General features: G+C 52.2%; 10 protein-coding genes across 10 annotated transcripts; 4 read left to right on the forward strand and 6 right to left on the reverse strand.

The window, feature by feature from the left end:
- Positions 1-107: 107 nt before the first annotated feature.
- CORC01_01321 (uncharacterized protein) lies at positions 108-627 on the reverse strand (the record flags this gene model as incomplete). The annotated part of the gene is made up of 3 exons (XM_022612977.1): positions 108-408; positions 484-545; positions 619-627. The coding sequence occupies 3 exons, from the start codon at positions 625-627 to the stop codon at positions 108-110; spliced, it is 372 nt and encodes a 123-aa protein (XP_022480405.1).
- Positions 628-1,132: 505 nt separating this feature from the next.
- On the reverse strand, positions 1,133-2,005 carry CORC01_01322 (uncharacterized protein; the record flags this gene model as incomplete). Its single annotated transcript, XM_022612978.1, has 5 exons — positions 1,133-1,311; positions 1,512-1,636; positions 1,698-1,771; positions 1,817-1,838; positions 1,902-2,005. 5 exons carry the CDS (start codon positions 2,003-2,005, stop codon positions 1,133-1,135), a joined length of 504 nt encoding a protein of 167 aa, XP_022480406.1.
- On the forward strand, positions 1,993-3,209 carry CORC01_01323 (uncharacterized protein; the record flags this gene model as incomplete). Its single annotated transcript, XM_022612979.1, has 3 exons — positions 1,993-2,072; positions 2,341-2,520; positions 2,807-3,209. 3 exons carry the CDS (start codon positions 1,993-1,995, stop codon positions 3,207-3,209), a joined length of 663 nt encoding a protein of 220 aa, XP_022480407.1.
- An 882-nt stretch (positions 3,210-4,091) lies between these two features.
- On the reverse strand, positions 4,092-5,831 carry CORC01_01324 (uncharacterized protein; the record flags this gene model as incomplete). The annotated part of the gene is made up of 2 exons (XM_022612980.1): positions 4,092-5,285; positions 5,346-5,831. 2 exons carry the CDS (start codon positions 5,829-5,831, stop codon positions 4,092-4,094), a joined length of 1,680 nt encoding a protein of 559 aa, XP_022480408.1.
- A 4,943-nt stretch (positions 5,832-10,774) lies between these two features.
- Positions 10,775-11,230, reverse strand: CORC01_01325 (uncharacterized protein; the record flags this gene model as incomplete). Its single annotated transcript, XM_022612981.1, has 1 exon — positions 10,775-11,230. The coding sequence occupies one exon, from the start codon at positions 11,228-11,230 to the stop codon at positions 10,775-10,777; it is 456 nt and encodes a 151-aa protein (XP_022480409.1).
- A 3,151-nt stretch (positions 11,231-14,381) lies between these two features.
- Positions 14,382-17,958, forward strand: CORC01_01326 (uncharacterized protein; the record flags this gene model as incomplete). Its single annotated transcript, XM_022612982.1, has 3 exons — positions 14,382-14,800; positions 14,868-16,516; positions 17,489-17,958. The coding sequence occupies 3 exons, from the start codon at positions 14,382-14,384 to the stop codon at positions 17,956-17,958; spliced, it is 2,538 nt and encodes an 845-aa protein (XP_022480410.1).
- Positions 17,959-18,232: 274 nt separating this feature from the next.
- Positions 18,233-18,601, forward strand: CORC01_01327 (uncharacterized protein; the record flags this gene model as incomplete). The annotated part of the gene is made up of 1 exon (XM_022612983.1): positions 18,233-18,601. A coding segment is annotated over one exon (369 nt), but the record flags the coding sequence as incomplete, so codon positions are not given.
- Positions 18,602-19,134: 533 nt separating this feature from the next.
- CORC01_01328 (aldo-keto reductase) lies at positions 19,135-20,211 on the reverse strand (the record flags this gene model as incomplete). Its single annotated transcript, XM_022612984.1, has 1 exon — positions 19,135-20,211. The coding sequence occupies one exon, from the start codon at positions 20,209-20,211 to the stop codon at positions 19,135-19,137; it is 1,077 nt and encodes a 358-aa protein (XP_022480412.1).
- A 1,849-nt stretch (positions 20,212-22,060) lies between these two features.
- On the forward strand, positions 22,061-23,035 carry CORC01_01329 (short-chain dehydrogenase; the record flags this gene model as incomplete). Its single annotated transcript, XM_022612985.1, has 1 exon — positions 22,061-23,035. One exon carries the CDS (start codon positions 22,061-22,063, stop codon positions 23,033-23,035), a length of 975 nt encoding a protein of 324 aa, XP_022480413.1.
- Positions 23,036-24,955: 1,920 nt separating this feature from the next.
- CORC01_01330 (major facilitator superfamily transporter) lies at positions 24,956-26,593 on the reverse strand (the record flags this gene model as incomplete). Its single annotated transcript, XM_022612986.1, has 2 exons — positions 24,956-25,409; positions 25,467-26,593. The coding sequence occupies 2 exons, from the start codon at positions 26,591-26,593 to the stop codon at positions 24,956-24,958; spliced, it is 1,581 nt and encodes a 526-aa protein (XP_022480414.1).
- Between the last annotated feature and the right edge of the window lie 380 nt (positions 26,594-26,973).

Raw genomic sequence — 26,973 nt, forward strand, 5'->3', positions numbered from 1 at the left:
CAGACTACTAAGTACTTATGCAAAGCGGCACAACTGGGCTCCAGTAAGGAACGTTCCCCATCTCCAAGCTTTTCCTTGACCGCAAGGTCGGCAGGCAGTCATCAAGCTCACTCATAATTCTCATGTTCGTCCAAGTCCGCGATAATTTGGTCAGTAGCGGCAAGGGCAAATGCGGCTGCCGTAAGTGTTGGGTTGCAGGCATTCTGCGTGGGAATGATACCGCAGCCGCCGAGGACCAAGTTCTTCTGGCCCCAGACTCTGCCGAAACGATTCACTACACTCTCATTCTTCGCTTCTTCTAGGTTGCCATTTTTATCATCGCCGGCTCGGTAGGTGCCACAGATGTGAAGGGCGGATCCGGGTGGGAGGTACTTGGGCTCGGCGCCAGGGAGGAACCCGCCGAGGTTCCTGGCAACTTCGACCATGCAGGGTGGAAAGTTAGTCAGTAACAAGGTAAATTTTTAGCTAGTCTTTAAGTCTTACCCGGTGATCATTTCAGAGCATCGCTTGGCATCACTGTCGTTGATCGTGTAGTGGAAGGCTGGCTGGATGACATAGTTGATCAGTTTCACAGGGGACTGAAAAGTCCTTTGGCAAAGCGAATGCATTCAAGCTTACCTGCGGCATCCCGAATTGGTCTTTAAGCTCCGTAGAGAACTCAACGTAATTCCCCTTGCAAGGTTCAGTGTACCCGAACCAGCGAAGGTCAACTACAAGACGCTAATCGATCGATGACGGAACCTCTCCGTACCCAAAGGCATCGCGGTGGATCTGATTGTGCCATTAGAAGTCATCTGTCAATTTGAAATAGCACTGAGGATCGGGGTCATTGAAGGGAATCGGAACTGGATCGTTGGGTTGCTTGAGACTTGTGCTCGTTGACTGCAGCTTCCCATCCAAGTCCGTGTGAGTCGTTGGCAATATCTACCACACGGGTCTTCTTCAGCACAACCTGGCAGAAAGCCATGGGCTGCTCCGTCAAATAGCGACCCTGTTACAACTGAGTATTTGTGCTGCGTACACAATTATGGAGGGTGTCCTGCAGACCACCTGAGTTCCACAGGATGCCTGGAGTCAAGACAGCTCCTGCGCAGATGATGTACTTTTTTTTTTTTGCTCGGATGAGATACTTCTAGGCGCCAAGAAGGTCCTCAAGTTCGGCTGCTTCGACCTGTCCAGAGTCCTTGTTCAGGACTAGCCTGACACACTGAGTATTGGCACGCAACTTGAAGCGGTCGTGCCGTTTGCTGGGGTCAGCGAGATCGTTGACCAGCATTGTAGCAGTACACGCCCATTCTACAAATTCTCCCGCTACATTTCGTTTACCGCAGAGAGGCATGCTGTGGATCTCACGTCCCTTGTTCTCGTAGACTCAAGACGGACTAGACAAGCCCCCCGGCGAATGGATTTATCAAAGAGGGTCCTGTCGGTCCAGAACAGCTCTTCAGCACGGATGTATAGACTATCCCACTGGTCATCGGAGAATAGATCGGATCTCTCGGGGTTCTTACCTTCGAGAGGTGTGCAGCAGGTCCAGTGACCACCCATTCCGCCAATGATGCGCGTAGCTGCTGCAGCGGAGAGGTTGTCTCCGGCCTTATACTTTGGATTATGCCCATTCTTGATGAAGGGAGTTCTTGATAATATACCTTAGCCAAGAACCATCAAAAACCATGAAGTAGAAGGGAAATACCTACAAACTGCCCCAAGAGATCGGCTCAATGTATGGATCGGCCACGTTCTTGGGAACGGACAGAAGGCTCAGCTCTCCCTAGAAAAGTTTTAGCGTGATGAGAAAATCAACCAAAACCTAAACAAAACTAGTTGCTTTGACAGTGCTATGTTAATAAGAAGTCAGCAAACTTTGCACACCAGAAAGGCTGGATTTGAATGACACGTACTTGGTGAAGAGACAAATGTCTCGCTGGATCGCCACACTGTTCTTCTTGTGATCGCCGATCCGCTTGGCTTCTCTATAACACTCAACGATCAATGGACTGGGCATCGATGCTTTTATCACCCTTTGTTTGCTATGTTCATCTCCGGAACCCGATTTTCGAGGGGAAAGACCCGTGTCCTACACCAGATAGGCAGCTGAACATGGCATCAAGTGGGATGTTCCCTCGTGTTCCATGGCAAGTCTTACATCTGCTAACTCACTTCACTCCCCCACAAACCATAGAATAACCGCCACGAACAGCTCCTTGCCTAAGTTCTAGCAAGTCTAAGAACCCCCTGAATCTCACTTATCGAGACCGCTCCCATATAGAACACTCAAACCAAAGTATCAGAAATTCTCGCAGCTGCCAATAATAGAACTCGAAGACTTCACTCACACAGACTCTTTTCCCGCGCCGCCCTCGACCTTCTCCAGGATGACGCCGACGACGACGACATCCAGACCCCACGAGACATCAATCAGCCCGTCAGACTACACCAGGTCCCCGATCCCGGACCCCTAAGAATGCCTGGAAGAAGAACGCAGCTGGCTCTACTACCTCGCCGAGATTTCCCTCCGGCGTACGATCAAAGACACCACTGCCGTACTGTACCGCAAAGGCGATGCATACTGGCTCAAGAACGAAGAGCTATTAGTCCGACAATATGCCGATTTTGAAACGGAGGTTTGGCAATTCTGAGTTTCCCCTTACTAGCAGCTGCGTCTCTGCAACTTTGAGTAGCCCATCTTGGCAGTCGTCGAAAAGGTGCGAATAAATCTCCGAAAAGAAAAAAAAAGCACGATCAGGTCAAATGAAGCAGCCAAGCAAACTTGAACGCAAAACTTACACGTACCTCCTCATCCCAGACACTCCGATCTACCGCCCCTGATCCAACTCACCAAAGACCGCTACCCCGACAACGAACTCTCCTTCTACCTGCAAGGCCGCAACCCGAAGCCGGCCCAGAACCAGAGTCCGACGAACCCGTGCGTCATCGAACTCGCTCAAAAAGCCGTCGATACCTGCGCCGCCATGATACCGCCCTCACGGCGGATGCTGGTTCGTCGGCCGGCGCGCCTTCTCCTGCGCCGTTATGATCCTCGCCGCCGCGAGAGGCGAAGACGAACCTGTTCGGCCACCCTCCGACTAGACTTGCCTCATGCGGCTCGCGTTGAGTGTGTTCAGGCACTGGGGCAGGAAGGCGCGCGATCTCGAGCGGATGTGGGATACACTCACTCCGACTTCTCTTTCAAGAGGTGCAGCGGATGAGGGCGGGTTCTGGCGTGGCGGTTCAGGAGGAAGTATAAGAGCGCTTAAGTCAGTATTTATATATATATATTTGTATGTATCGACGGCGGGTGTTTGGTTGCATGTCCATATGTCAGAGCCTTCCACATGAGACGAGATGTAGTCACGGCCGGTTACGAAATAAGTACATGCCAAGGTCCAAAAGGTGCCCCCAACAGGGTTCCAACCAACACATGATCCAACAACAAGGCGTGTTCATTGCTATCGAATATACCACATATGGCATTCGCAAACTTTGCGAGAAACAAAAAGGCAATGTATCCAGTCTAGAGGCTTGCAGTCGGGAGCCTCGTCAAGGCAATGCAGCCAACCTAGAAGAGATTTGATGCCCAGCCAGACCCGCCCACTTGCCCCATTCCAGCCAAGACCACGATTTGCCGAAGCCTCAGCCCGACGTAGTGCCCAAAGTGGTGCCGGATGTGGTACCCAGCAAGGTGCATGAATAATGCACCCGTCATATTGCTAGCCAGGTTTTTTTTTATTTTTTTTTGCTCCCGAGGCTTTCACGTTGTACCACTATTTTCCGTGGGTAATCCAGGCCCTCATAGTTTGTGATCACAAGAACAGTGTTAGGTAGCGTGTAGATATAAATTCATATTCAACATTTCAGTTGTATTAACAGTTATCTTTGAGCAGCAGTTATAAGACTAGTCACAATCGTGACAACTTGGTTATTTCCCCACGCGCCATGCATTCCACATCAACATTTCGCATTACAAGTAGTAAGTTTTGTCCAAAACGGACCCAACTTCAAATATGCCTCGAGGTTATTCACCCGGCAAGACGGGTAGTACACTGGGGGTATAGACAAAATTGAAAACAGACATTGAAACAGACGCGGACTTAGACGTTGGAAGCGCGACGCTCAATGTTGTCGACGGTGACCTTGTCGAGGACGCCGTTGCGGGCGACCTGAGAAGCAAAGGTCTCATGGGGCTTCCACTTGGCGGAAGTGCGAGGAGTAGTCTCCTCCATCATCTTGTCAACCTGCTCTAGGGATAGACCCTTGGTCTCGGGAACCAGGAAGTAGGCGTAGACCAAGGCGCATGTGCATAGACCGCCCCAGACGAAGAAGACGGAGGACTTGAGGTTGCCACGCTTCTCGCCAACCATGTAGGGGGTGATAACAGCAATGATGGTGTTCCAGAGCCAGTTGGAGGCAGTGGACAGGGCAACACCGCGGGAGCGGATAGGCAGAGGGAAAACCTCACCAATGAGAATCCAGGCTCCGGGGCCCCAGGTGGAGGCGAACGAGAAGATGAAGATGGCAATGAAGGCGATCTGGGCGTTGACGGCAGGAATGTTGTTGGCAATGCTCTTGGAGCTGTCGGTGGGGTCGGGGTGGGTGTGGTTGAAACCGACAGTAACACCAACGATGGCGACGATGAATTGGCAGATGGTCATACCAAGAGCGCCCCAAATGAGGATGGTGCGACGACCGAAGCGCTCGACGGTCCAGAAGGACAAGGGGGTAGAGCAGACGTTGACGAGGGTGAAGATGAGGGAGATCAAGAAGGTGTTGCTGATGGCACCGGTGGACTGGAGGAAAGGAGTTGAGTAGTAGAAGATGAAGTTGACACCGGTCCACTGTTGCATCATCTGGAGAGAAGTGCCGAGAATGGTCTTGCGCAGGTTGGAGTTGGCCTTGAAGACGGAACCGCTGAAGCAGTTGGCCCATGAGCCAAACCAGGAGGACGAGGGAATGAGCTGGCGCTCATACTCCTCGTTGGCGACAATCTCAGCAAGCTCGACCTGGATGTACTCAGAGTTCTCGGGCTGGCCACGAAGCTTGGAGAGGGAGTGGGCGGCATCAGCGAGTCTGCCCTTCTTGACAAAGTATCTGGGAGAGTCCGGGAACAACATAAGACCACCTCCAAGGATCAGAGCCCAGGGGAACTGAATGGAGATGGGGATACGGTAGGAGCCGGTGTCTTTGCGATCCTTGGTGGCATACACAACGCAAGCAGCCAAGAGCAGACCGATGGTGATGCAGAATTGGTAGCCAGCGACGAGAGCGCCACGAACCTTCTTGGGAGACTATTGAATCGTATTAGTGAATGGCTCACAGGAATCGTGGGGAAGCAGGTATTAACTCACAATCTCGGACATGTACAGGATGACAACGGCGGACTCGAAACCCACACCAATACCGGCGATGAGACGGCCAGTGACGATGGGAGCAAGAGGAGAAGAACCGGCACCAGTGATCATCTGGATTACGACACCAAGCATGTAGATGAAGCAGCCGAGAATAACAGTCCACTTGCGTCCCATCCAGTCGGCTACGTCACCAGCGATGAGAGCACCAAAGAAAGTACCGCAGGAAAGAATAGAGACGATGAGGGACTGGTCTGATTCGCCAATGGCAGTGGCACCCTTGCCCTCGACCGCCTCGATGAAGATGGTGGAACCCAGGACACCGTTAATGTAACCTGAGTCGTATCCGAAGAAGATACCTCCAAAGGAGGCAAAGGCGCAGATCAGGTAGGCCTTCCAGGTAACGGGGGCCTCGACATGGTCGACATTGTCTGTGACGGCGAGACCCTGGACGGGCTCGCGCGTAACGCCGGTTTCTTTCTCCATTGTGGAGGTTGGTGTTACTGTTGTGCGCCTCGGAGAACTTGGCGATGATTCGAGCTGGTTGTGTGGGAAAGGGGAGGACGAGAGGAAGCTTGTCGGGGGAGTTGTTGGCGAGGAAGCTCGTGAGGAAGGAAGGGGATGAAGCAGGAAAGTGAGGGCGAGACGAGGACCTTTTATCAGTCTTGGTGTCACGTCCAGGAAGGTGCAGAGAGGTACATGCCGTACGCAGCTGGGTCCGTGTCAGTCCGTCTGTCTGGCGCGTGGGTATGTGTGGTAGTACCGACTGATGGACAGGCGACAGGGGGAGGGGGTGTGTCGCCAAAGTCTGGAATGGGAATGGGAATGGGACGACAGGCCCGGCCGATGCAATGGGTCACTTAGACTCGGACAGAGACTGAGTGAGCGGCTTGTCATGATGTCGATGAAGACCTGACGCAGCAGCGCGCCAGGTGGTGAGTGTTGTGTTGTGTGTGAGTGTGTGTGGTGCTTCATCTCCCCATTCCGAGGGTCTGCAGGTCACAGTTCGTCGAGGACGAGCTCCCATTGGGTTAGCCCCGTTGGTTAGCCGTCCCCATGTTGAAGCTCCTGCTAGCTCATGCTTAATAGGGCCGATAACTCTTAGGCAGGCGTGGAGGCCGACGGGGGAAGGGGAGGGGAGGGGATGGGGGTGGGAAGGGGACTCCCGACGAGTTGGGAAGGGGCCGCGGGGCGGGCAGGCCACGGGGAAGGAGGGAAGGACGACGAGGGTACCAGTCATGAGACACAGAGAGGAAGAGAGAGACAGAGAGACCAGGAGGTACAAGGGCACTTAGGAAGGCACTGCTCCCTGTCTGGATTAGCGCGTATTATGGGAGGTACCTTCTGTTTCACACGATAGTCCTCGGGCTGGAAGGTACCTTGCTCCCTTTCTTTAGTTCTTCACCCGCCCGACGATACCTTTAGGTGCCATTACGGTCCTACTTGTCTTCCAGCCACTAAGATGAATGAATACACAGAGCTCAAAGAGCAGGCAACTTTAGTTCTTCCGCTTAGAGAATTGGAATGTTACCACCATGGTCACGAACATTTGGGGAAACCACGACGCGGGGGATTGGAGAAGGGATTATTCCAACCTAATTCCTTTGACTTTTAGGATTCGGCTGGGGTTAAGCTAAACGGGCGGGAAGGAACGAGCGACCCCCCAGAAAAAGGGACGCAGGTGTACTCATTGCTCCCGCAACACCAACAAAAGACACAGAGAGAGAAAACCCTGGAAGAAATGGAACTCGAGGGGAGCAGCGTCCACTTGGCAAGAACCTAATGGCTGCTGGACGTGGACCAGACCATCAGATCATCAATTCCAGGCAGATCTGGACTGAACGCACCTCGCCAGCCGTCACAGCAACAGAGGCGAAAAGAGTAGTTTAGCGGCCGATACCCACTACCTTGGTGGACAGATTGACTCGTCAGTGGCGCGCCATCGCCGGCAGTCCACTACGAGCACTAAAATATTTGGAAGACTGGGAGGTGGGGGGGAGAAGAAAACCACACGAGAGTCCACGACTTCAGTTTGAAGTGAAAATTAGCCACTGGGGAACAATAACTGGGGGAACCACACTGGCCCGGGGTCTCCAGTCTTCAGCTGTCTGGCCCCCCTGGGGCCCCCCTTTCGTGCCCAGGATGGAGAGCGCAGCCACCAGGTCACGGGGTTCTCCCAAGGCTCCACACAGAAAAGACCAAGAAAGAAAAAAAAAGCTGGGGAAATGGATTTCGCCGTTGTCTCGCCGTCGCGTGGCGTTTTGCGGGGCGGGGCTCTAAGGACTGGTCGCCCTTTTTTTGCTGAGAAATCGGCGCTAGGCTCGATCTAGATCCTTGACCGCTCCCGGCTCTGCTGTTCGCCCATGTTCTGGCAGTTCCCGGTTTTGCACCGGACAGAGCGTGGGCACGGGACTCGACACGGTTTTCTTCGTGTCCAATTGCTGCTAATTTCTTCCCCAATCCAGGCTCGTGTTGGATAGGACAAAGGGAAAGAAAAAAAAAAAAAAAATCGAAAAAAGCACTGGGGCTCTGCTGATCTGGCTCCGGTCTCGACCCTCGGCTCAGGACCTCGGTTCTTAGGAAAAATCTGTCAACTGGTTCAAGTACGCCGACGAGATGAACGGTTGGTCTCGGCTAGCGGTGGGCTGTTCTGACAGCAAGAGATTCCAAGTGCTGCGGTTGGTGCTGGACTGGTGGCAATAACACGAGTTGGGTGCTAAATGGTCTACGAATGAAGGTACGAATACTCCATACCTTACCACCAACACTTCCAGCACACCGAAAACGATACGCTAGAATCACCAAAGTCTAAACGCGGAAAGTGCTGTAGTCGGACCGGTGGTTTGAGATCATTTGATGATCCTGGCGAGAGTGGCTCGATATGTTTTCATCGCGCGCATCGTAACAAGCGCCGAATACACGAATCGCCGCCCGCAACCTGGCTTGGAGATGCGTGACACACGTCCGAGTCCTCCAGGATTGTGGCGGGGGAGGGGGCCAGCAGTGTGCCAAGATTGAAGGTGCCGAGCTTGGCTCCGAGCTCATGCAAGCAATGGCAGCGATATCTGCATACCAACACGCGCTTCCTCCAGAGTTGAGGACTCTCGAGAATGTCATCGACACGGCACTAATTTTCTACGCCGCAGGGAGGGGAACGCGGAAGGGAAGGGAAGCGGCGGCGGCGACATGGGCCAGGCATGCAGCGAATAACGGCAGACTTGTTGAGAGACGCCCGTTTCTGGTCAAGCGCCCGGTGGCCATGGTCCAAGTGATGACATGCTTGCTTCTCTTACAAAGTACGTGCACTAGGTAATTAGAAGTCATCGTCACCGTTGACATGGTGTGTTTGACTGTTTGTAAGGTAGACTAAAGGTACGAACACCTGCTTACGTTTTGCGATCACCTCCTGAATCTCACGATCGCTTCATGCAATTTCAGAATTTTCACCAGCAAACAAAAATCAGAATTTTCTCCCCTAAAACTCCCGATTATCTTCATTCGGGTTACTTTCACCCGCGTTTGGTGGGGTCCCCGAGGGGTATTCTTTATCCGACATGAACCTGAAATAAGGCCCAGTGGGCCGTGGCCACGATTAAGAGTAAAGAATTCCCACAACTCCATAATTCCATTGAAAAAAGGTGCCCCGTGGAGAAGCAGACTGGAGACTTTCCGCAGAGGACTTGGGGAAAGCGCCATAGAAGCGCCGAAGGGCAGGCAACAAGCGTGCAGCGCACAGGTCAGGCTCAGTCAGCGGCTTGCCAGTTGGTGCTAGTCCTCCCTAACACCTACCTCAAGGTACCTAGGTTTGCATGTCTCCAGAATATGTGCCCCCAGGTATCAAAGTATCTTCCCCGGCCACTTTTTCGTGGCGTTCATTGGCTCCGCCGCCAAAACATGACACACCTAGAGGCCCCGGCCCCTGTTGCCCCGCCATCCGTCCCGGGAGAAAAAGTCTGCACTCTTCGTGAGGGATTGACAATGTCTTGCCTTGACTTGCTCGCAGCCTTCCACGTCGGCGCATCTCTCAGTGAAGCAACCACTAACTCAATCGTGCTGGCGGGCGGCGTCCGACACTGGCGCCTCTGCGACAGCCCCCCCCCCCCCCTCACCCCCCTCTCCCACCATGACTGGCGATGCTGTGCGATACGATGAGATGAAAATGAGACGACGGCACGATTGCTGTCTCCAATGGAAGTCTACGGTCAGCAAGCAAGACACGAGGCGCCGTGTGGCTTTCGTCCCTTGCCGCTCCCTGGCCAAACCTCTCCACTGTCCTTGTTCAACGGACCATCTGGCTCATCGCCATGTCTCTTCAACCGCCGACATCCGCCTTGTCATTCGTTCGTGATGAGATGGATGCATGTCAGCCGATGCGCTGTACGACGTATGGATGACGATCCTGAGGGCGTCCCTACCTAGGTAATGCGCTTGTCCAAGCCGCAACGTTGGAACCCCAAGGGCTCTCTCGCATGCCCTCCTGCAGCTCCTCAAGACTCTCCCTATCCGTGGATACCGTATGCTTCAACGCCTCACAGGAGTCCTCGATCGACACCTGGTGAAGCTCACTTGGCTGATCTTGGCTCGACTGGGCTGTCTTCAGGCTTCAACACCTACAATCTAGATTAGATGGATGAATTTGAAGTTATTCGAGACATTCGACCTTGCCAGAAACTACCTACCCCTACCTTGATGCCACAGCAGGTCTGCCAGCTGCTGCAGCTCGCTATCCGATGGATGCAACCCCGTTCAATCCATCCCATCTTCATCCCGCACTTTCATGCCCTCCCCCAACTTCTCCCCATCCTATCCAACTTTTCCCTCCCCCAAGTTTCCCCATCATATCTCCTCCAATCCCCCGGGCCCGGCTCCAAATGGGACAATGCTCGGTGGTACTCGATGCGCTAACTGCCTCCAGATCCCTCTATTCGGAATCTACTGTGGCAGACACATTGTCTTGGTGTTCAATTTGGCCGAGTTCCTGTCCGTTGTGGATCGCCTCACATGCACTTTAAGACGCTGTCTGTCTATTCTCCTCTCCCCCCAAGCAACCCCATATCTCCAGCTTTGACGAAGCCGGTACCCAATCAAGACTGTGCCTTGGCCAGATCGCACGCTTGGTCGTCTGATTCCACGGGTGCTTTCGGGGTTCCGCGTTCATCCTCCAACAAGCCGTACGAAGACCGCCTGCAATCGCAGGAGTCTTGTCGTACCACCACCCCACTCGACTCAGCGTGTATTGCTGTTAACAGGGTTCCAAAGTCCGAATGACCAACAAGTTTTCCCTCCAGGACCTCTGGAATCTAGATTTGGCCCCGCCGCCTGTCGCCAGTGGCTGCCTTCCGAGCCATCCCTGGTCGGCCCCCGTAGCCAGGTGCCTACTTTTACCTGTCAGGGCCGTGATATCGGCCCGTCTTTGATGACGGCCCCATTCAACCATGCCCGAAATCACGACAGCGGCCTGTCAATACTGGCGCGTCGCCTTTCCTTGCCTGCTCCATTGCTTCGAAGCCTCGGGTTTCGGCCGAGTTTGGGCTTGGTCTCGATTCTTTTCCCCAGCCTTCGTTTACCGCCCACCGCCCTCGTGCTTCTCTCCAAGGCTCCTCTTTGTTCTTCCCCATGGGCAACTGGTAAAACGACCGCGTTTTCGCCGGCCACCTGATCTCTGACGCACCGTTCGTCTCAGAACCCGGACTACAGATACGAACAAGCTTACAAACCGCCAGACTGGTAATAATAGACCGACAGACTGTCACCGCACCGCAGGCTCTGTCACTCCACGGGGTCTCCGGACACGGGCACGGTGTCGGTCTCCGCTCGGAAGGATTTTTCCTCTCCAGCTGGCAGCGAATGTCCAAATTCTCTCTCCACTGCGGAGAACGTATCATTAAACACCCCTGCTACATCTGGTGGACACTTCCAAGATAAAATCACTCCCAAGATCTCTGCTGAAGACTCGCTGACACAGCCTGAGCGGTGGACCGTGGAGTCTGGACTAACCATAATGTTCCTCACGTGGTGTCTTGACCCAGACCTGATGTTCGTCCGCTGTGTTGCTCGCACGGGACCGCCATGAACAATGGAAATGCACAGGCTGCGGTACGCTGCACGTCCATTGCAGCAACCAGACCATCCCCAGCCCGTCCCGAGTCCTCGGGACACGTGAGTCGCAGGGCCCTTGTGTGGCGAGGCCGACCCGCGTCTTTGGTGTCGGCTGGTGATTCTGGCATCGCGCACGATCGTTTTTCTCTTCCCATATTCCACATGCTCGTCCCCTTAGCTGCTAAGGCTAACAATGGATAGGTAATTGGATCCAAACCACCGGATTCTAGCCTGGTAGTCAGGTGCAGCCGTGGCCAGGTCCGAGCTGGACCCCTGTCCGGCACCGCCGCCAACGAACCTCGGAACTTGTAGTCGTCACTGCCCTGTCACCATGACCAGCCCGACGACTAACGGAAGCTGTTAACCAACATGTTTCCCATGAACTGACCTCGACCGGCGGCCGGCTCCGTTCGCCTCCCGCACCGCTAGGTTACCCCCCATCTGAGTGCCGCCGCGGTATCACATATTCGCCTCCTCCCAATCCCACTCACCTTCCAACTCACCGTCTCTCTGTTCACGAGGTTGAGCTTCTCTTTGTTGTGATGACTGATTCGATCATTGAGACAATGCAGATCTGGGGTAGCCGCCATCAAAGCGCCGCAACGCGCCAAGTCTAGTTGGTCCCTTTCGGAATAATTGAGTTATCGAAGGATCAAGCCACTCGAAGCTCCCCGTGGCTTGTCACCTGCCGGCTAGAAGCGCACAGGTCGAAGGATCAGCCACCCGCTTCTTCTACTACCCTCCAACGACCGTGCCTCCAGAGCCATAAACTCAGAGAGTCTTTAACAGATCAAAGGCTAGTTCTCGATTCGGACAAACTTTTGGGTTTCACAGACGATTGACAGGCAAAGCTCAACCCAGGAGTGTTTGGTCTCTTGTTTCTGTCCTTCTCACACTGCCAAGATGGCCACACCCGCAGAAGTATTATACACAAAGAATTAGGTTACACACGAGTGTGCGCCGGCTTGCAAATCCCAACTGAGGGATTGTCACGGCAGAGCCGCTCTTTGTCTGGTCGTCAGACTAGCAACATGCTTCTGCCGTGGTCGTTTCTCGATTGCGGGGTATGTGTCTGCTGGTGTCCTGTCCAGGTTCTTTCCTGCATTCTTGAGGTTGCAATAGCCTTCGATGGCTGGTTGTTATGGAGTGCTCTTGGTTCTCTGTAAACCGATTCCTCATCAATGTCCATAACAATTCAATTTCTCAATGAACACGTTGCAGACATCCTAAGATCAAGGGATTCTCCAATTGAACTAACGACATGCACCCAGTCTCGATGCCATGACACCTTACTCAGTGAAAGCTACTTTTAGCGCTCTTGGTAACACAGCAGGATTTGACGACGCCGATGTCAATCTTGATTTTCCTGAATCGGTTCAGCTGCAGCTTTTCGATAGCGGCATCGCGTTTTTGGGACTTGGTCTAACCACTTTATCTTGCCTAACCTCTGGTCCTGGTCCGTCTCCCTGCCGGTAGTCGTCGGTTAAAAGTGGCGAAAATGCAAGGGTTTGCCGTGCCTTGGCATCAGCCATGTTCTCTGTTAATGCCGACGACGATGAGAATAAAACGTACTTGGCTTTGGCCATTGACCTAATGACAAGGATCTGTAATGACTTGGTTTCCTCGAATGAAGGACGGGAGGGAAGGATGATCTCGGCCATGGTTACACGTGGGCGCACAAGTCTTTGCCTTTTGCCTGAGCTCGCTGTTGCGTGAAAGATAATTGGAAGCATTTCTTCATAAGCCTTGGCTATTCATATGATGTTGTGACCGCTTTGTATCAGCACATGTGTGCGATGGATCGTTTCAAGTACCTTAGACCGATTGACGCTCGAACTTACTTTACAGTTGAGCCAGAAACCACTGTCAAGCCGTGGTTGATAGAGTCGGCCGCAACCTTTTGCCCCGGTGTCCGACTACCGTACAATCCAACTTGGTTTTTTTAAGGCCCCTTACCTGGTGTTGGCACCTCGAGCGAAACTTGAGTCGTCCTTCTCATTACTGGCATTTACTTCAAGATATGTTGACCGAGGATTCAAGTCCACACCCAGCTCAAATACCAGTGCGGTGACTGGGCCTAGTTGTTGTCGACTCTTTCTACCTTGCTTGTCTCACAACATCTTGAATCAATTGCAGGACCTTTCGTCACCACCCCGTCTCAGGCATTAGGAATTCCTGCACCCGTCCCGCACGTACTGAGGCTACAAACAAGGGTCGCAAATTCAATAGCAACTAACTTATGCTGTAGCTCTCCGTGTCCAGCTCCGTTATAAGTGAAATCTAGGCAGGTTGCTGAACAGTCTACGTGGCAGACCATTTTTGATTACATGGTCTAACAGATTTAATTATTAGCTTCGTCGACATGAAGTCAACTTTCCATTTGCAAGTCGAAATTTCCATATAAGTGCGCAAAGTGCCTGTTGTCGGTAACACGATTACCTACCTTATTGAGGTTTACCAAATTTAGCCGGTAGATCGATCATATAATTGGCCAGCGATATGCAGTCGAATGACTTTGACTGCCAGATGGGTGGCAGTCAACACAACATGTCGGCCTTGAATTACTCCATCGGGTATTTCTCGCCGGATATCGGCTGCGGAATTGAGAAACATCATGAAAGTACCCTCGGCCTCGATTCATGCTTTGCTGCCTCACGTCAGGCTGTGATGAATCTGGTGTCTTGCATCATGGAGTGTGGCTGGGTCATGCAGGCTACGACAGGGCTGTATCTACCCCTCTTCTTACTTCCAATTGCGAGTTGTCTTTCTCTCACCCTCGGCCTAACCATCTCTATCCCTCCCTCTCGCTCTCTTTCTCCATCGTCCTCAAAGCCTCCTGCGACTGTCCGAAAGGTCAGCCAGACTTACTAGATTCCAGACCCATCGAAACATGACCCATACACTGGCCCGGGAAGACCGGGCTTGATTACCACGAACATGTCGGGTCTCGAGGCTCTGGGCTTGGCATGCAACATCTTCCAAGTCATCAGCTTCGGACGTGAGACGGCCAGCCTGGTCAAACGCGTGTACCGAGATGGCTCCGTCGACGATGCCCTCGAGGCGAACGCAAAAGACCTCGCACAACTTGCGTCGCATGTCCAGACTCTGGAGGTTCCAAAGACCCCTAGCAAGCAAGAACATCAGTTGCTCGAAATTGCCAAAAAGTGCCAGGCTGTTGCGCGAGACTTGACAGAAGAGATTGCTTTCATTGTCGGTCACAAGAAGAAGGGGAGCCTTGCCGCCACTATCAAAGTGGCCGCTAAGGCCAACTGGCGAAAACGGCGCCTTGATACTATGGAGAGGAAACTGAATGATGCCGAGAGGCTGATGCAGAGTGGGCTTCTGGGCCGAATCTGGTAAGTTGGCTGAGCCTGATTCCCCCGTGGGCCATCTTGCAAACTAACAAATCTTGCGTTCTCGCAGCCATAAGACCGACGCCATGCACCTTGACCTGAAGTCACTCGATATCAACCTGCAACATTTCCTACAGCAATATCAACAAGGCCACAGAGATGCATCTGAACTGATCTCCACGGAGATGTTTAGGACACGCGACCACGTTACAGTTGAGTCACAGAAGGCCACAGCGAAGATTCAGTCAATGGTAGATCAACAGTCTGCGCAGTTTGGTCGAATCATCCGGGACTCGAACCAGAAAGTCTCAACTACAATGGCAGCTCTGAGCCTCGATAGAGACCGAGAAGCTAAGCGTGAACGTTTTCTTGCAAGCTTCAAATTCCCAGGAATGAACGAGCGCCGAAACCAAGTCAACGAATCATGCAAAGGCACCTTTCAGTGGATTTTTGCAGACGATATGGGATTTCTCGGAGAGTCAGATGACGAATCTGATCAAACAGATACAGAAAGCGAAGACTACGAAACCAGTACAGATTCTCAAGATGGCGCATCTGACTGGACAGATGACTCGGCCGAGCAGAGCAGTACTACAGACGAAGACGCCGGCATTCGCTGGGACTCTTTCATCGACTGGCTAAAGTCCGGCAGCCCAGTCTTCTGGTGTAGCGGCAAACCTGGCTCGGGAAAGTCTACGCTGATGAGATACATCATATCCGACCGGCGAACTAGAAGCGCACTTGAAGTGTGGAGTCCTAGCGCGCTTCTGGTCTCACATTTCTTCTGGCGCCCGGGAAGTCTCATGCAACAGAGTATCAGAGGAATGTTTTGCTCGCTGCTGCATCAGCTCCTGGCCGGAGACTTGTCTGCTCTTGACCGTTCTATTTCCGACTGCTCATCTGCTGGGCAAAGAGACTCGGACACAGACTGGTCGACCAGGGAACTTCGAGAGCTCTGCTTCGACACAATCAAGCGGTGCAACCGACCCATCTGCTTATTTCTGGATGGTCTAGATGAAGTGAGCCCTGAAGATGGTGTAGTGCGGCTGATAGAGGACATATATGCTTTGAGCGCCATCCCAAACGTCAAAATCTGCGTTTCAAGTCGACCCGAGTATCTCATCGAGAAGTACTTTGGCCATGGCTCCTATCCTTCCATCCGTTTGCAAGACCTCACGAACATGGATCTACGAACATACGCCGAGAGCCACAACAAGTTCCCGCCTGGATTCAAGATACGGGATCAATGGGGACAGACAAGCGACCCGATAGACATAATTGTCAACAAGGCTGAAGGCGTGTTCCTTTGGCTCTGCTTGGCAATCCAAAGTCTAAATCGGGGATTAGAGCACGATAACAACTCAGATGATATGGAGCAAAGAATACAGAGCTTGCCTGCCAGTCTAAGCGATCTGTACAAAGACATGTGGAAAAGGTTGAACGACGACCAGCCACTCTATCGTCAGAGAGCTGCCCTTTATTTCGGCCTAGTCATTGCCAAAGAGGGATTAGTCAAGTCAAATGACGGGCTTCCCTTCGAAAGCGGCCTCAATGTGTTTGATATGATGCTGCTAGCGAATTCGATGGCAGACCATGTTCTCGACCAACATGGTCAAATGGTGAAGCCCGATATCCTACTCACGGCTTGTCGCAAGGCTCAAAGCGAGGTCCTCATTCGGTGTGCTGGACTGCTAGAACTATCGAAATCAGGCGATTCAGGTTCAACCGCAAGGCCTTTTCCGCGATTGGTTTCATTTGAGGCAACTCCGTGGGATGGCGAGCAATACGATTCATTGATGCCTCACATAACAAAAGAGCAAAGATTCCATTTTATACACCGCAGTGCATATGACTTCCTGGTAGATACGCCTGACGGAAAAGAGATCATGAGTCATTGCAGGCTTTCGAAATTAGAGCTCCAGCGTCAAATCCTCTATGCTTCAATCGCAACCTGTCAGTTGGCATTGATCAAAGAAACCGGCAAGTCCCGCCATCGAGCACAATGCCGAAACAACCTTGATAATTACCTCTCGTCCATCGGAGACTTAATATCAGACAGCTCGGGGCAGTCGGATTATCAGAGAAAAGCCTGGACACTGCTTATAAAGACTTGCGAGCGGCTATGTATTTCAGGCCGCCTTATGTCTTTCCATGACCAACCAACCAACATTTTCGGCCACGTTTCGCGCGAAAGATTTCACGCAATAGCCGCAAGACATGGCTTAGCGGGATATGCTCTGTCTGCTGTGGAAGGCATTGATCATCGACCCGAAATACTGTATGGGCTACTTTTTGAGACATGCAGCTACATCGGGCTCCCCTCGTCGGAGCCACGCAGTGTTGACCCCCAAATTGGTCAACTGATTTCTAGACTCCTCAAGCAGGGGGCTGATCCAGACCAAAAACAGATTGGAAGGAGTTTCCTCAGGATATTTGAGACGCCACTCTCTATGATCGTCAAAGGAGAAATCGCGTCGAAATTCAGAAGTCGCGAATTGTGGCTCTCGTATCTCCACACTCTGGAATGCTTCGCAGATTATAATGCGAATTTCCACCAGAGTATCTTGACTTTAGTATCGTTCGACCCTTACAATGGGTATTACTTTTCTGAAAATGGTTTCTTTGGCAGACCTAGATATTTTGGGACCATCTACATTGCCCTCCCGGCATGCGTTCTAATCGCATCAACAGTCGCAATCTATGACGCGCTAGGTATCAGCTTGGCCCCGGAATCCGAGAACCTTTTGAAGCTTTTGGGCGGCACTTGCAGAGCTCATTGTGAGCACGAGGCTCGCGCTATTTGCTTTGAAAAGCATGGCAGTGATAGGGATCAACCCGATGTCTATGTGGATATTAGTCCGGAAGATTCGGAATACTTTTGCAAGCATAGTATCAAACGCTTGCTCTCAGACCCATTAAGATCGATGAGTAACAGGGTAGGAGGCAGTTCAAAACTCGAAGGCTTTGGGAAGATGATTGAAGATGTTGTTGGAAGGAGTGTGTTGACCAAGAAGAAGATCCAAGACCACCTCATAGACCTGGGACTTGGGGAACGGGTGGTGTACGTCGATGATGATGGAGTGCGGTATCCCCGCGATGTTGCGAAAACAATGGCACCCGAATGGATGCCTTTGTTGTTCGACGATAGAGGCGACATTTAGGCCTCTGGTGGTATTTAATGTTCGCTTCTCTTTTCATACTGCCCAAGGAAAATCTCTAAAGACTCATCATAAGATTGCATGTAGACGGATCGGAAACCCTTGCAACAACCCTTTCTCGGCGATGGCGCAGATGTGTGCCCATCCATCATGCATTTTCATCTCGACGACCTGGCGCAGAAGGCCACTGGACCACGACGGAAGCCTGATTCGCGGCGATCTCGCGCTAGTTGATAATTTGCGTTTCAACAGGACCATTTGATACTCTTCCGTGGCCAGGTTGCCCGACACATTCGTCACTTGGAAACAAGCTGCCCAGGCTGGCGCTACAAGACTTACGGATGCGAGGAAGGAGAATCCTGACTTCGTGCTTGGTGCAGCCGGAGTCGCAGCTACGGTTGAGCAGATGAGTGGTCTTCTTACTGCACTTGGAGGAAGTGCTGAGGACGGGAGAGCGAGAAGGGTTTGGATCAACGCTGCGGGGAAAGAGATTAACGTGGGCGCCCTGGGTGGAAGACGTGCGAGATGGTGCTTGAGGCTGCGGCATTTGGCCCGGTGGCAAGGGCTTTCAGAGAGTATGCACCTGACGGTGTTTGATGGCAAACGCTTCAGTATGGAGAACCTAGGTAGAAGCACTTATCAGTGAATCGCCTTACGTATTTGTCCGGGGGAGGTCTTTTGGGTTCAAAAATATTTCATTAGTGTCAGTATCTACAACGTTGAGATGGTGATGTAGGCCTGTAATGTTGACTACCTACCTAGAAGTCGCATTGCCATATGATGTGTCCAAATGAGCCCTGGCCGTCAAATAGCTTAACAGTCATTCAATAGTACTTCTCATTCATCAAAATTCCTAGCCTGGTTCTAGCCTTACATTGCTCTTCAATCATGATGCTTAATCCCACCAACAGCCCGGTCTGGAGCCTCAGGATCATGATGAAGCGATGGAGCGCCCCCTAGGAACTTGAGTCAACGAAAATGATTCGGCACGATCAAATCATATCAATGAGCTATTACAAGAAATAGAAAGACAACAATCCTCTGAGGACTCTGAGATATTTTCCCCGCAACTTTGTTCCGCACCTTCGCTAGATCTATGATGCCTCTTCGGTGATAAAGCGAATCGGAGGGTCGAATGCTACCAGCAAACTACCAAGGCATTGCCAGAAAGTTCTATGTCTAATTGTGGCCAATAATATTCTTGGCAACATAAGGCTCCTCCAGGTACTTGACTTCGTCATCCGTTAGAGTCTTACCACGCAGCTCGCACGCTTCATCGATTCTCTTGACAGAGTTGAAGCCGGTGATGGCAACTCCGCCCTTGTACCTAATCCACGCCAGCGCGACATGGCTCATGCTCCATCCCTTCTTCTCCGCCAACTCTTCGACTCTGCAAATGATGTTTTCGTCTGACTCGGTGAGATCAGGGTTCATTGGACCCTTGCCCTGAGATCGAATGCTGGTGTTTTCGGCCTTGACAGACCGCGCCAGCTTTCCGCCATAAAGAGGTGACCAGGGAATAAGGCCGACGCCCGTGTCCTTGCAGAATCGGTTCATCTCCCGCTCTTCCTCACGGTAGACGAGGTTGTAAAAGTTCTGCATGCTGACGAACTTAGTCCAGCCATTCTTCTCAGCGACGAACTGCATCCGCGCGAACTGGGTTGCCCACATGGAGCTAGCGCCAATGTAGTGGATCTTTCCGGATTGCACAAGGTCGTGGAGTGCCTTCATGGTCTCCTCGATGGGTGTCGTCGGGTCGAAGCGGTGGATTTGGAAAAGATCAATGTAGGTCGTCCCCAGTCGGGCTAGGGCGTCGTCGACAGCTTTGAAAATGGTCTTCCGGGAGAGACCGCCTTGGTTGATGTAGTCTTTGCTCTGGCGAACTTGCTGAGGAAACATGGTGGCGTGGAAACTGGTCTCCTCGCCCACGTGTATAAAACACTTGGTCATGAGAACGAGCTTTTCGCGGGGGATTTCGAACTTTTTGATGGCCTTGCCGATGACCTCCTCGCTGACACCGTTGGAGTACATGTTTGCGGTATCCCATGTGTTGATGCCGCGGTCGTAGGCGGCCTTGAGGATCTCGAGCGATGCTTCCTCGTCCAGTACCCACGGCGCCCATTCGCTTGACCCGAGAGACATGCCGCCCAGGATTGGAACGGACACCCTGAGACCAGAGGCTCCCAGGTTTACGTATTCAACCTTGGTGGCGTCGAGGCTCTTTTGAAGAGAGGCAGGAACAGGTGGTGCAGACATCGTGACTAATGGTTACTTTGGAGGAAGCTGGGTGCTGCGCTACAATTGTTGTTGAGGGTGATGCCAACACTGGAGATTTTATCTTGGGTGCAAATTGATGAGGAATTTATTCACGATGTTCGACTTAAGCGCATTGTTATATAGCAACATTTTGAATCCTTCATGGGCCTTGAATGCCCAGCTTACATACTTACCTTGAACGCCGACTTGAATTTGTCAGAATGGCCCAAGGATATTGAGGGGATAACCGTAAAATCCGCACTATGAAGCCTTTCACTTCAAGAATCACCAATTTTCCATTGAACAATCGTTGTCGTGGAATGATCAAACACTGTTAAGACCGTCTATGTCCATTGGGAACTCAGAAAGCATGTAAGACGATGGTGGATGGTAGGCTCAATAACCGGTGCATCAACGGAAATTCAGCCACCTTTGCACCGCAGACAGGCCGAACACTGCAGCGGGCAATTGACGGACTTTTTTCTTTTCCGTTCCTTCTACTGGAACGTTGCGCCGTCTAGCGCCTTGCTTCAGACGGTGGAGCGGTCCTTGGCGCCTTTAGCGCTCAGCTCCGCAAACTCCAGGGCTTGATGCTTAAACCCGGGGCAGTGGCAGAAATGGCCGAGCCGGCCACGAACAAGCTCACCCCGGCCAACGCGTGTTTGCCCAAGCCCTGGGGGCGGCCATTAGGCGACAAACCATCTCATTAAAGAGCTTTTAAAAGTATGCGGTCGCCTGAGAGAATGATGACTTCAAAAGACTATAACTATTGGCAGGCTGATGAGGTCAGCCCCAAGACATACACGCGACGGTCATGTTATGGTGGTTGTTTGCCAATGTTTTATGTTTGGTTTACGGGGATCCAGCTTGCTCTGCCCATTTTCACGGTCGCGGTGTCGCATAACCGCTGTAAGCTTGAGAGTGTTTGGTTCGTCTGGCATTTCCAAATCACCAAGCTACTCGATGTTTGGTGTTGCAAATAGCGATTGCTGTTGACTGTCCTCTTGAGCAACAAGACGCCATGCAGACAGACAAGCGACTTGAAGTAAGGCATGCTTACATCTTCCCTAGGAGACGATTGTCGTTGTTTTTAAGTGAAAAAGTTGAGTAAGCCGTTTTGCCGAGCCCCAGCCAAGGCGAGACGGATGTGACTTGTCACACCAACAGGCTTCCTTGTCGATTATGGCCATTCATGAGATCATGGGGAATGCGCGCCTCTTTGTGGCATCCAGGCCGGTAAGCATTCATAAAGTCTTGCGGCAAGTCTGGCAGGGCTCTTTGTGACTCCTAATAAGGCATTGGATTAACCCCGATGACGCTGGGTATCAGCCATTGAATCAAACTTTATAAGCTTCGGCCAGCGGTACATACCCAAGCCGAAGCCGAGACGCTCATGTAGATGAAATACAGTTCTGGAATTACCCTGCGACGAAAATAAAATTATCATTCAAAGGCTCATGAGATTGGCGAATGGAATGGGCGGGTGGATCAGCTACCTTGAAAAAGGCCAGGCACAAGCGTTTTTCCCCATTCCGAGACGTGGCATGGAGTTAAGGCTGCTCGCGCCCGGCCAGCAGGCCCATTCTGTGTGAGTGTGTCTCGACTTAGCAATCAAGCCACCTTCCCGGCGAGCGAGAACTCGTCCGCGCGGTCTCCGCTGCCCCCTGCTGCCCCCTTGCTAACTCCGTCTTAGACTTTGGACGACGTCGCAAGCGGCGATAGTATATAATGGTTTCGTCCAAACGCGATTTTGACCGACATGCCGTTAGGAAACCCCGCTCCTCATCACGACTGAATCCAACAGCTTCACTTACATCTCGATCCATTCCACAAACTCATATTCCACACAATGAGCTTCCTCTATAGCCAGCTTTTCAAGTCCCTGCCGTACCCCACCGGCTCATATGCGGGCAAGACCGTCATCGTCACCGGCAGCAATGTGGGCCTCGGCAAGGAAGCCGCCCGGCACTACGCCCGTCTCGGGGCCAGCAAACTAATCATCGCCGTCCGAAGTCTGGACAAGGGCCGTGCCGCCAAGCAAGACATCGAGGCGACCACGGGTTGTGGCAAGAACGTTATTGACGTCTGGCAGCTCGACATGTCCAGCTACGCCAACGTGCAAAAGTTTGCGGAGCGGGTCAAGTCCGACCTGGAGCGCGTCGACATCTTCATCGCCAACGCCGGGGTGGCGCACACCAAGTTCAAACAAATGGAAGGCGAGGAGGGCACGATCACAGTCAATGTCATCTCCACCTTCTTGCTCACTGCCCTCGTTCTGCCCAAGCTCAAGGAGACTGCTTCCAAGTTCAGCACGAGGCCGACATTTACAATCACTGCCTCCGAGGTGCACGCCTGGAACAACTTTGATGAGCGCAGCGCCCCCGACGGCGAGATCTACAACACCATTAGCGAAAAGGCAAAGGCTTCAGACGAGGCCGTGACCAACCTGTACTCGCTCTCGAAGCTGCTCGAGGTCCTTGGCGTCAGGACCATCGCCGAGATACACCCGGCTTCGGAATATCCCGTCACCGTTAACTGCGTCAACCCGGGCCTCTGCCACTCGGAACTGGCACGCGACTCCGGTTGGAAACTGTGGATTTTGAAGCTGCTCTTGGCGCGCTCGACCGAGTATGGCAGCAGAACGTTGGTCCATGCGGGATCCTCGGGTGCCGATACTCACGGCAAGTACATGTCTGACTGCGGCATCCAGGAGCCGTCGCCGTTTGTGAGGAGTAAGGAGGGCAAGGAGGCGCAGGATCGCGCCTGGAACGAGTTGGTGCAAAAATTGGAGGCGATCAAGCCTGGTGTGACGGGCAAGATCTAATTCGGGCGACAGGTGGCGCTTTTGATGGATTTCTGTTCCTTGAGCTGGCCGTTTCTCTGGTTTCTAATAAAAGTTTTCGCAATGTCATAACACTGCAATTTGATTGATCACATCCTCTCCTTGGCGAAACATTGCACCATCATGGTGATCAGTACATCATGCCCAGTTCACCCTGCATCTCAAGTAGTTGAGAACGAAACTGAGGAGGCTGCAAACCCTATCCGTTGTCCGAGAATGGCGGTTGAGTGGGGTCGTTTTAACCTGCGTACTATTCATCTTAGACTGCCTTCTAATTCAACCTCTGCGTCTCACTTCATGCCAAATTCACAACGCTTCGCCTCATTGATCACCCAACTTCGGCCATGGACTCACTCAACTTCCTGTTGACGCTCTGATGTGTAGAGGAAAAGATATCGGCATGGTTCAAAATATGTGGCTTGGTTTGAAGTACTCTAGTGCCAAAACTGCAATCCTTGTAAGAAGAGGGGATTAAGTCATGCTTAAGCCCGACGAAGCAGGCCAAGAAAGAAATGGTGCTGATTAAACTAAGTATTGAAGCAATGGCGGATAAGTTGAAACTTCCGGAGCTTCAAATTTGGCGATAATCACCTCATTTTCCATGTACCAGATGCCGTTCATAAGCAATCTCTGTGTGTGATCTCGCCGCCCTAGGATCGGCGCTGAAGACTACTTTGCAGGGTCTATTGGTTACCGGATTACGCAACCAATAGAGACTGAATGGAGATTGTGGTTGGTCGTTCTTAATATCGTGTCTTGCTTTTTCACCAGAGCGTATCATGGAACGATGCTGGGCAGGAGATACGAATGGAAGCAACCCAACAACTCGCGGTGGGTCGATAATGATATGTACTTGAAGACTATTGTCCAATATGTTATTTCTTGAATACATTCGATGCAGTGAAACGATCATTCTTAGTCCAACATGTAGCATACGCTTCTTTCAAACAACTTTTCTCGGGAACCCCTTCAGGCTTCAATGACTTCGCGAATTCCCAAGAAGAGCATTTTCCTTACCGGGGCCAGCGCTTATATCATATATTGGTTCAGTCATAACAGAATTCGCAATCAAAAATGGTAACAAGGTCCACGGTCTCTTCCGAAGCGAGGACCCCGGTGCAACACTGCTTGGCCTCAATGCCGGGCCTGTACGAGGCGACCTCACCTCCCTCGAAGTCCTCCGTCACGAGAGCAATGTAAGAAGACGTCATCCTCCACCTAGCCACGGCCTATTAGTACAACGGCCAAATTAAGGCTTGGCTGGAACCCTCGACCCTCGAGGCTCGAGGCCTGCGCATCTTGGAGGAAACCAGCCAGGTTTCGTGTATGAAAGTTGCCAAGACCCCCCAGAAGTAATGAAGTAAGTAGGTAACGAGGAGGGCAAGCGGATTTTTCCCGTGAGGGGGGACTGCAGTGCAGTGAAGGGGCCTGAGAAGCGGCACGGGGTGAGGGGAACCGTACTCATCTCCAAATGCCAAGCAAAGATGCAAGTCACCCAAGACAATAAGATTGCTCAAGATCTCTTGTTGAATCTCTTGGAACTGACTAGCGACTTACTTGGCGGGTTTTCAGGCTAAAAGAGCTTAAATTGACGTTGATGTCTGTTGTTGAACCCCTCCATCCGCTTTGTTGACAGATAGGTCATTGGAGGCTGATAAGGGTTAGATATTAGTGAGTCTGTTTGCAGTTACACATTAAAGGTTACTATTGATGAGATGACTTCCAATTAATGAATCGTATAAAGGAAGTCTTCTTACATTACTGTGAAGAAAGGTTGACAATTGTCGTCATAAATACAAGGCAGATTCAGAAATTTGCATGATGCATAACATATTGGGTATATTGACGCCGCCAAATATTCATTATTGACTATTACATTAAAGAACCGCTTGGCTCCGTTGCTTAGAACACATAACGGAAGGACAGATTCTCCTTATCGGTCTGGTCCTCAAAAGCGTGGGCAGTGTAGTCGGGCGAGGCCTCGGCGATACCAGCAGCAACCATCTGATCCCTCTTCCTGTTTTCACGGGAAAGGTATATGCGCAGGCAGATGATGACGATGATGAGCAGCGCGTAGCAGCCCAGGTGGGTGGCGAAAGCGATGAAGTAGCGCGGCCCGTCCCACTTGAGGAAAACCTGGGGGCCGATGGCGTTCCCGGCGGCCCAGACGATGAAGTTGATGGCGACGGCGAACTGCTTCTTGGTCTGGCCGGCGACGTTTCGGGAGATGAGGGACAGCGCGAGAGTCTGGGCTGACCAGAAGGAGAGGGTGATGTAGTAGCAGATGAGAAGGCCGACGCGCTGGGAGAAGGTGTTGTTAGGGACGGTCATGAGGAGGACGGTGCCGATGACGGAGCTAGAGATGATGTTAGCGATGGAATGCAGATCTAGGGAAGAACCTGTTTGAACTTACGGAACACAGAAGCCAAGCATGACGTAAAGATTCTGGTTAAACTTCTTGACGAGCCAGACGGAGCCGAGAAGGACAAAGATGATGTAGAAACCGAGAACCATGGCCAAGAGCTGGACTTGAAGAGTGTTAAATCCGAAGCTCTTGATGATGATGTTGGCAAAGGCTCCGAGACCAGAGGTGGGCAGAGTGGTGCAGAGCGCAATGAGAGAGTAGCCCCAGACCTGGGGATCCTTCAGGGCCTCGATCGCCTGCTCGCGCTTGAAGGTCTTGTTCTGGATACCGGTCTGGTTGTCACGGACACGCTCAACCATCTCCCTCTTGACCTCCTCGGAGTAGCACTTGGCACGCATGGGCGAGTCGGGCATCCAAAAGAGGACAAAGACACCGAAGAGGACGGAGATGACGCCGTAGGCCAGGAACAGCCACTGCCAGGACTTGAGAGGACCGGTCTTGATGTGGGTGAAGCAGTAGGCGAGGAGACCACCGACGACCTGCTGGGCACCGTTCATCATGTACCAGTAGGTGACACGGGAAGCCTGCTCATCGCGGCGGTACCACATGGAGGAGAGGATGACAAAGGCGGGCTGGCAAGCGGACTCGAAGATACCGAGGAGAGTGCGGACGACGACGAGACCCTTAAAGTCGGTGCAGGCGGCATGGCAGGCGAGAACGGAACCCCACGCGATGATAGAGAAGCTGAGGTACTTTGCGATGGGAACACGGGCGATGATATAGTTCTGAGGATATTCGACGACCAAGATGGCGATGTAGATACAGGTGGTGAGCCAGGAGAACTCTTGACCCTGGAGCTTGGTGTCCTCCTGGAGACCCATGATGGAGGCGAAGGACATGGTGCCCTTATCGATGGCTTGGAGGAAGTAGGTGCCAATCATGATGACCAAGACGCGCCTGTCAATCAATTTGCGCAATTGGTCGCTGCGCTCCCTGGACACGGCGATGGAGCCATCGCCAACGTACTTGGACAGCTCATTGTCGACGTTTTCGAGGCGCTGGTGGTCGGCCTTCTCGTTGGTGATGGTGCGCTCGACCTCCTGGAAGGACTTCTTGCCCAGGTTACCGCTCATAGGGCGGACGAGTTCCGGATCGGCGACTTCAGTAGAGGCCATTTTTTCTGAATAGACGAAGCGAGAATACAGTCTCTTTTGTAAACTTATTGGGGTTGGTGGTGAGGACTCGTGGGGGTCGAGAGGGACGCAGTAAAGGTCTCAGAATTTGACTTGATAGGGCTTCGGGGTCCGGAGTCTGTCTAACCTCTGCAAAAGAAGGAAGAAGCTTGGGCAACCTACGGGAGAGGGAAGAGAGAGATGGAAAATTGAGAATGCTACCTCGTTCTATATATGAGCTTATGCCAAGCGGAGCAACGAAAGGGTAGTACTGGGTGGTGGTAAGGTGTTAGGAAAAGCCAGCCGGTGCTTGGGATTCCTTCCTTTTCCCCTTCCGGACGTGGTATCAATCTGACTGCCAAACCCCGGAATCTCACCCTCAT

The sequence above is a fragment of the Colletotrichum orchidophilum genome (assembly GCF_001831195.1).
Source record: "Colletotrichum orchidophilum strain IMI 309357 chromosome Unknown Scaffold_7.1, whole genome shotgun sequence".
Taxonomy (NCBI): domain Eukaryota; kingdom Fungi; phylum Ascomycota; class Sordariomycetes; order Glomerellales; family Glomerellaceae; genus Colletotrichum; species Colletotrichum orchidophilum.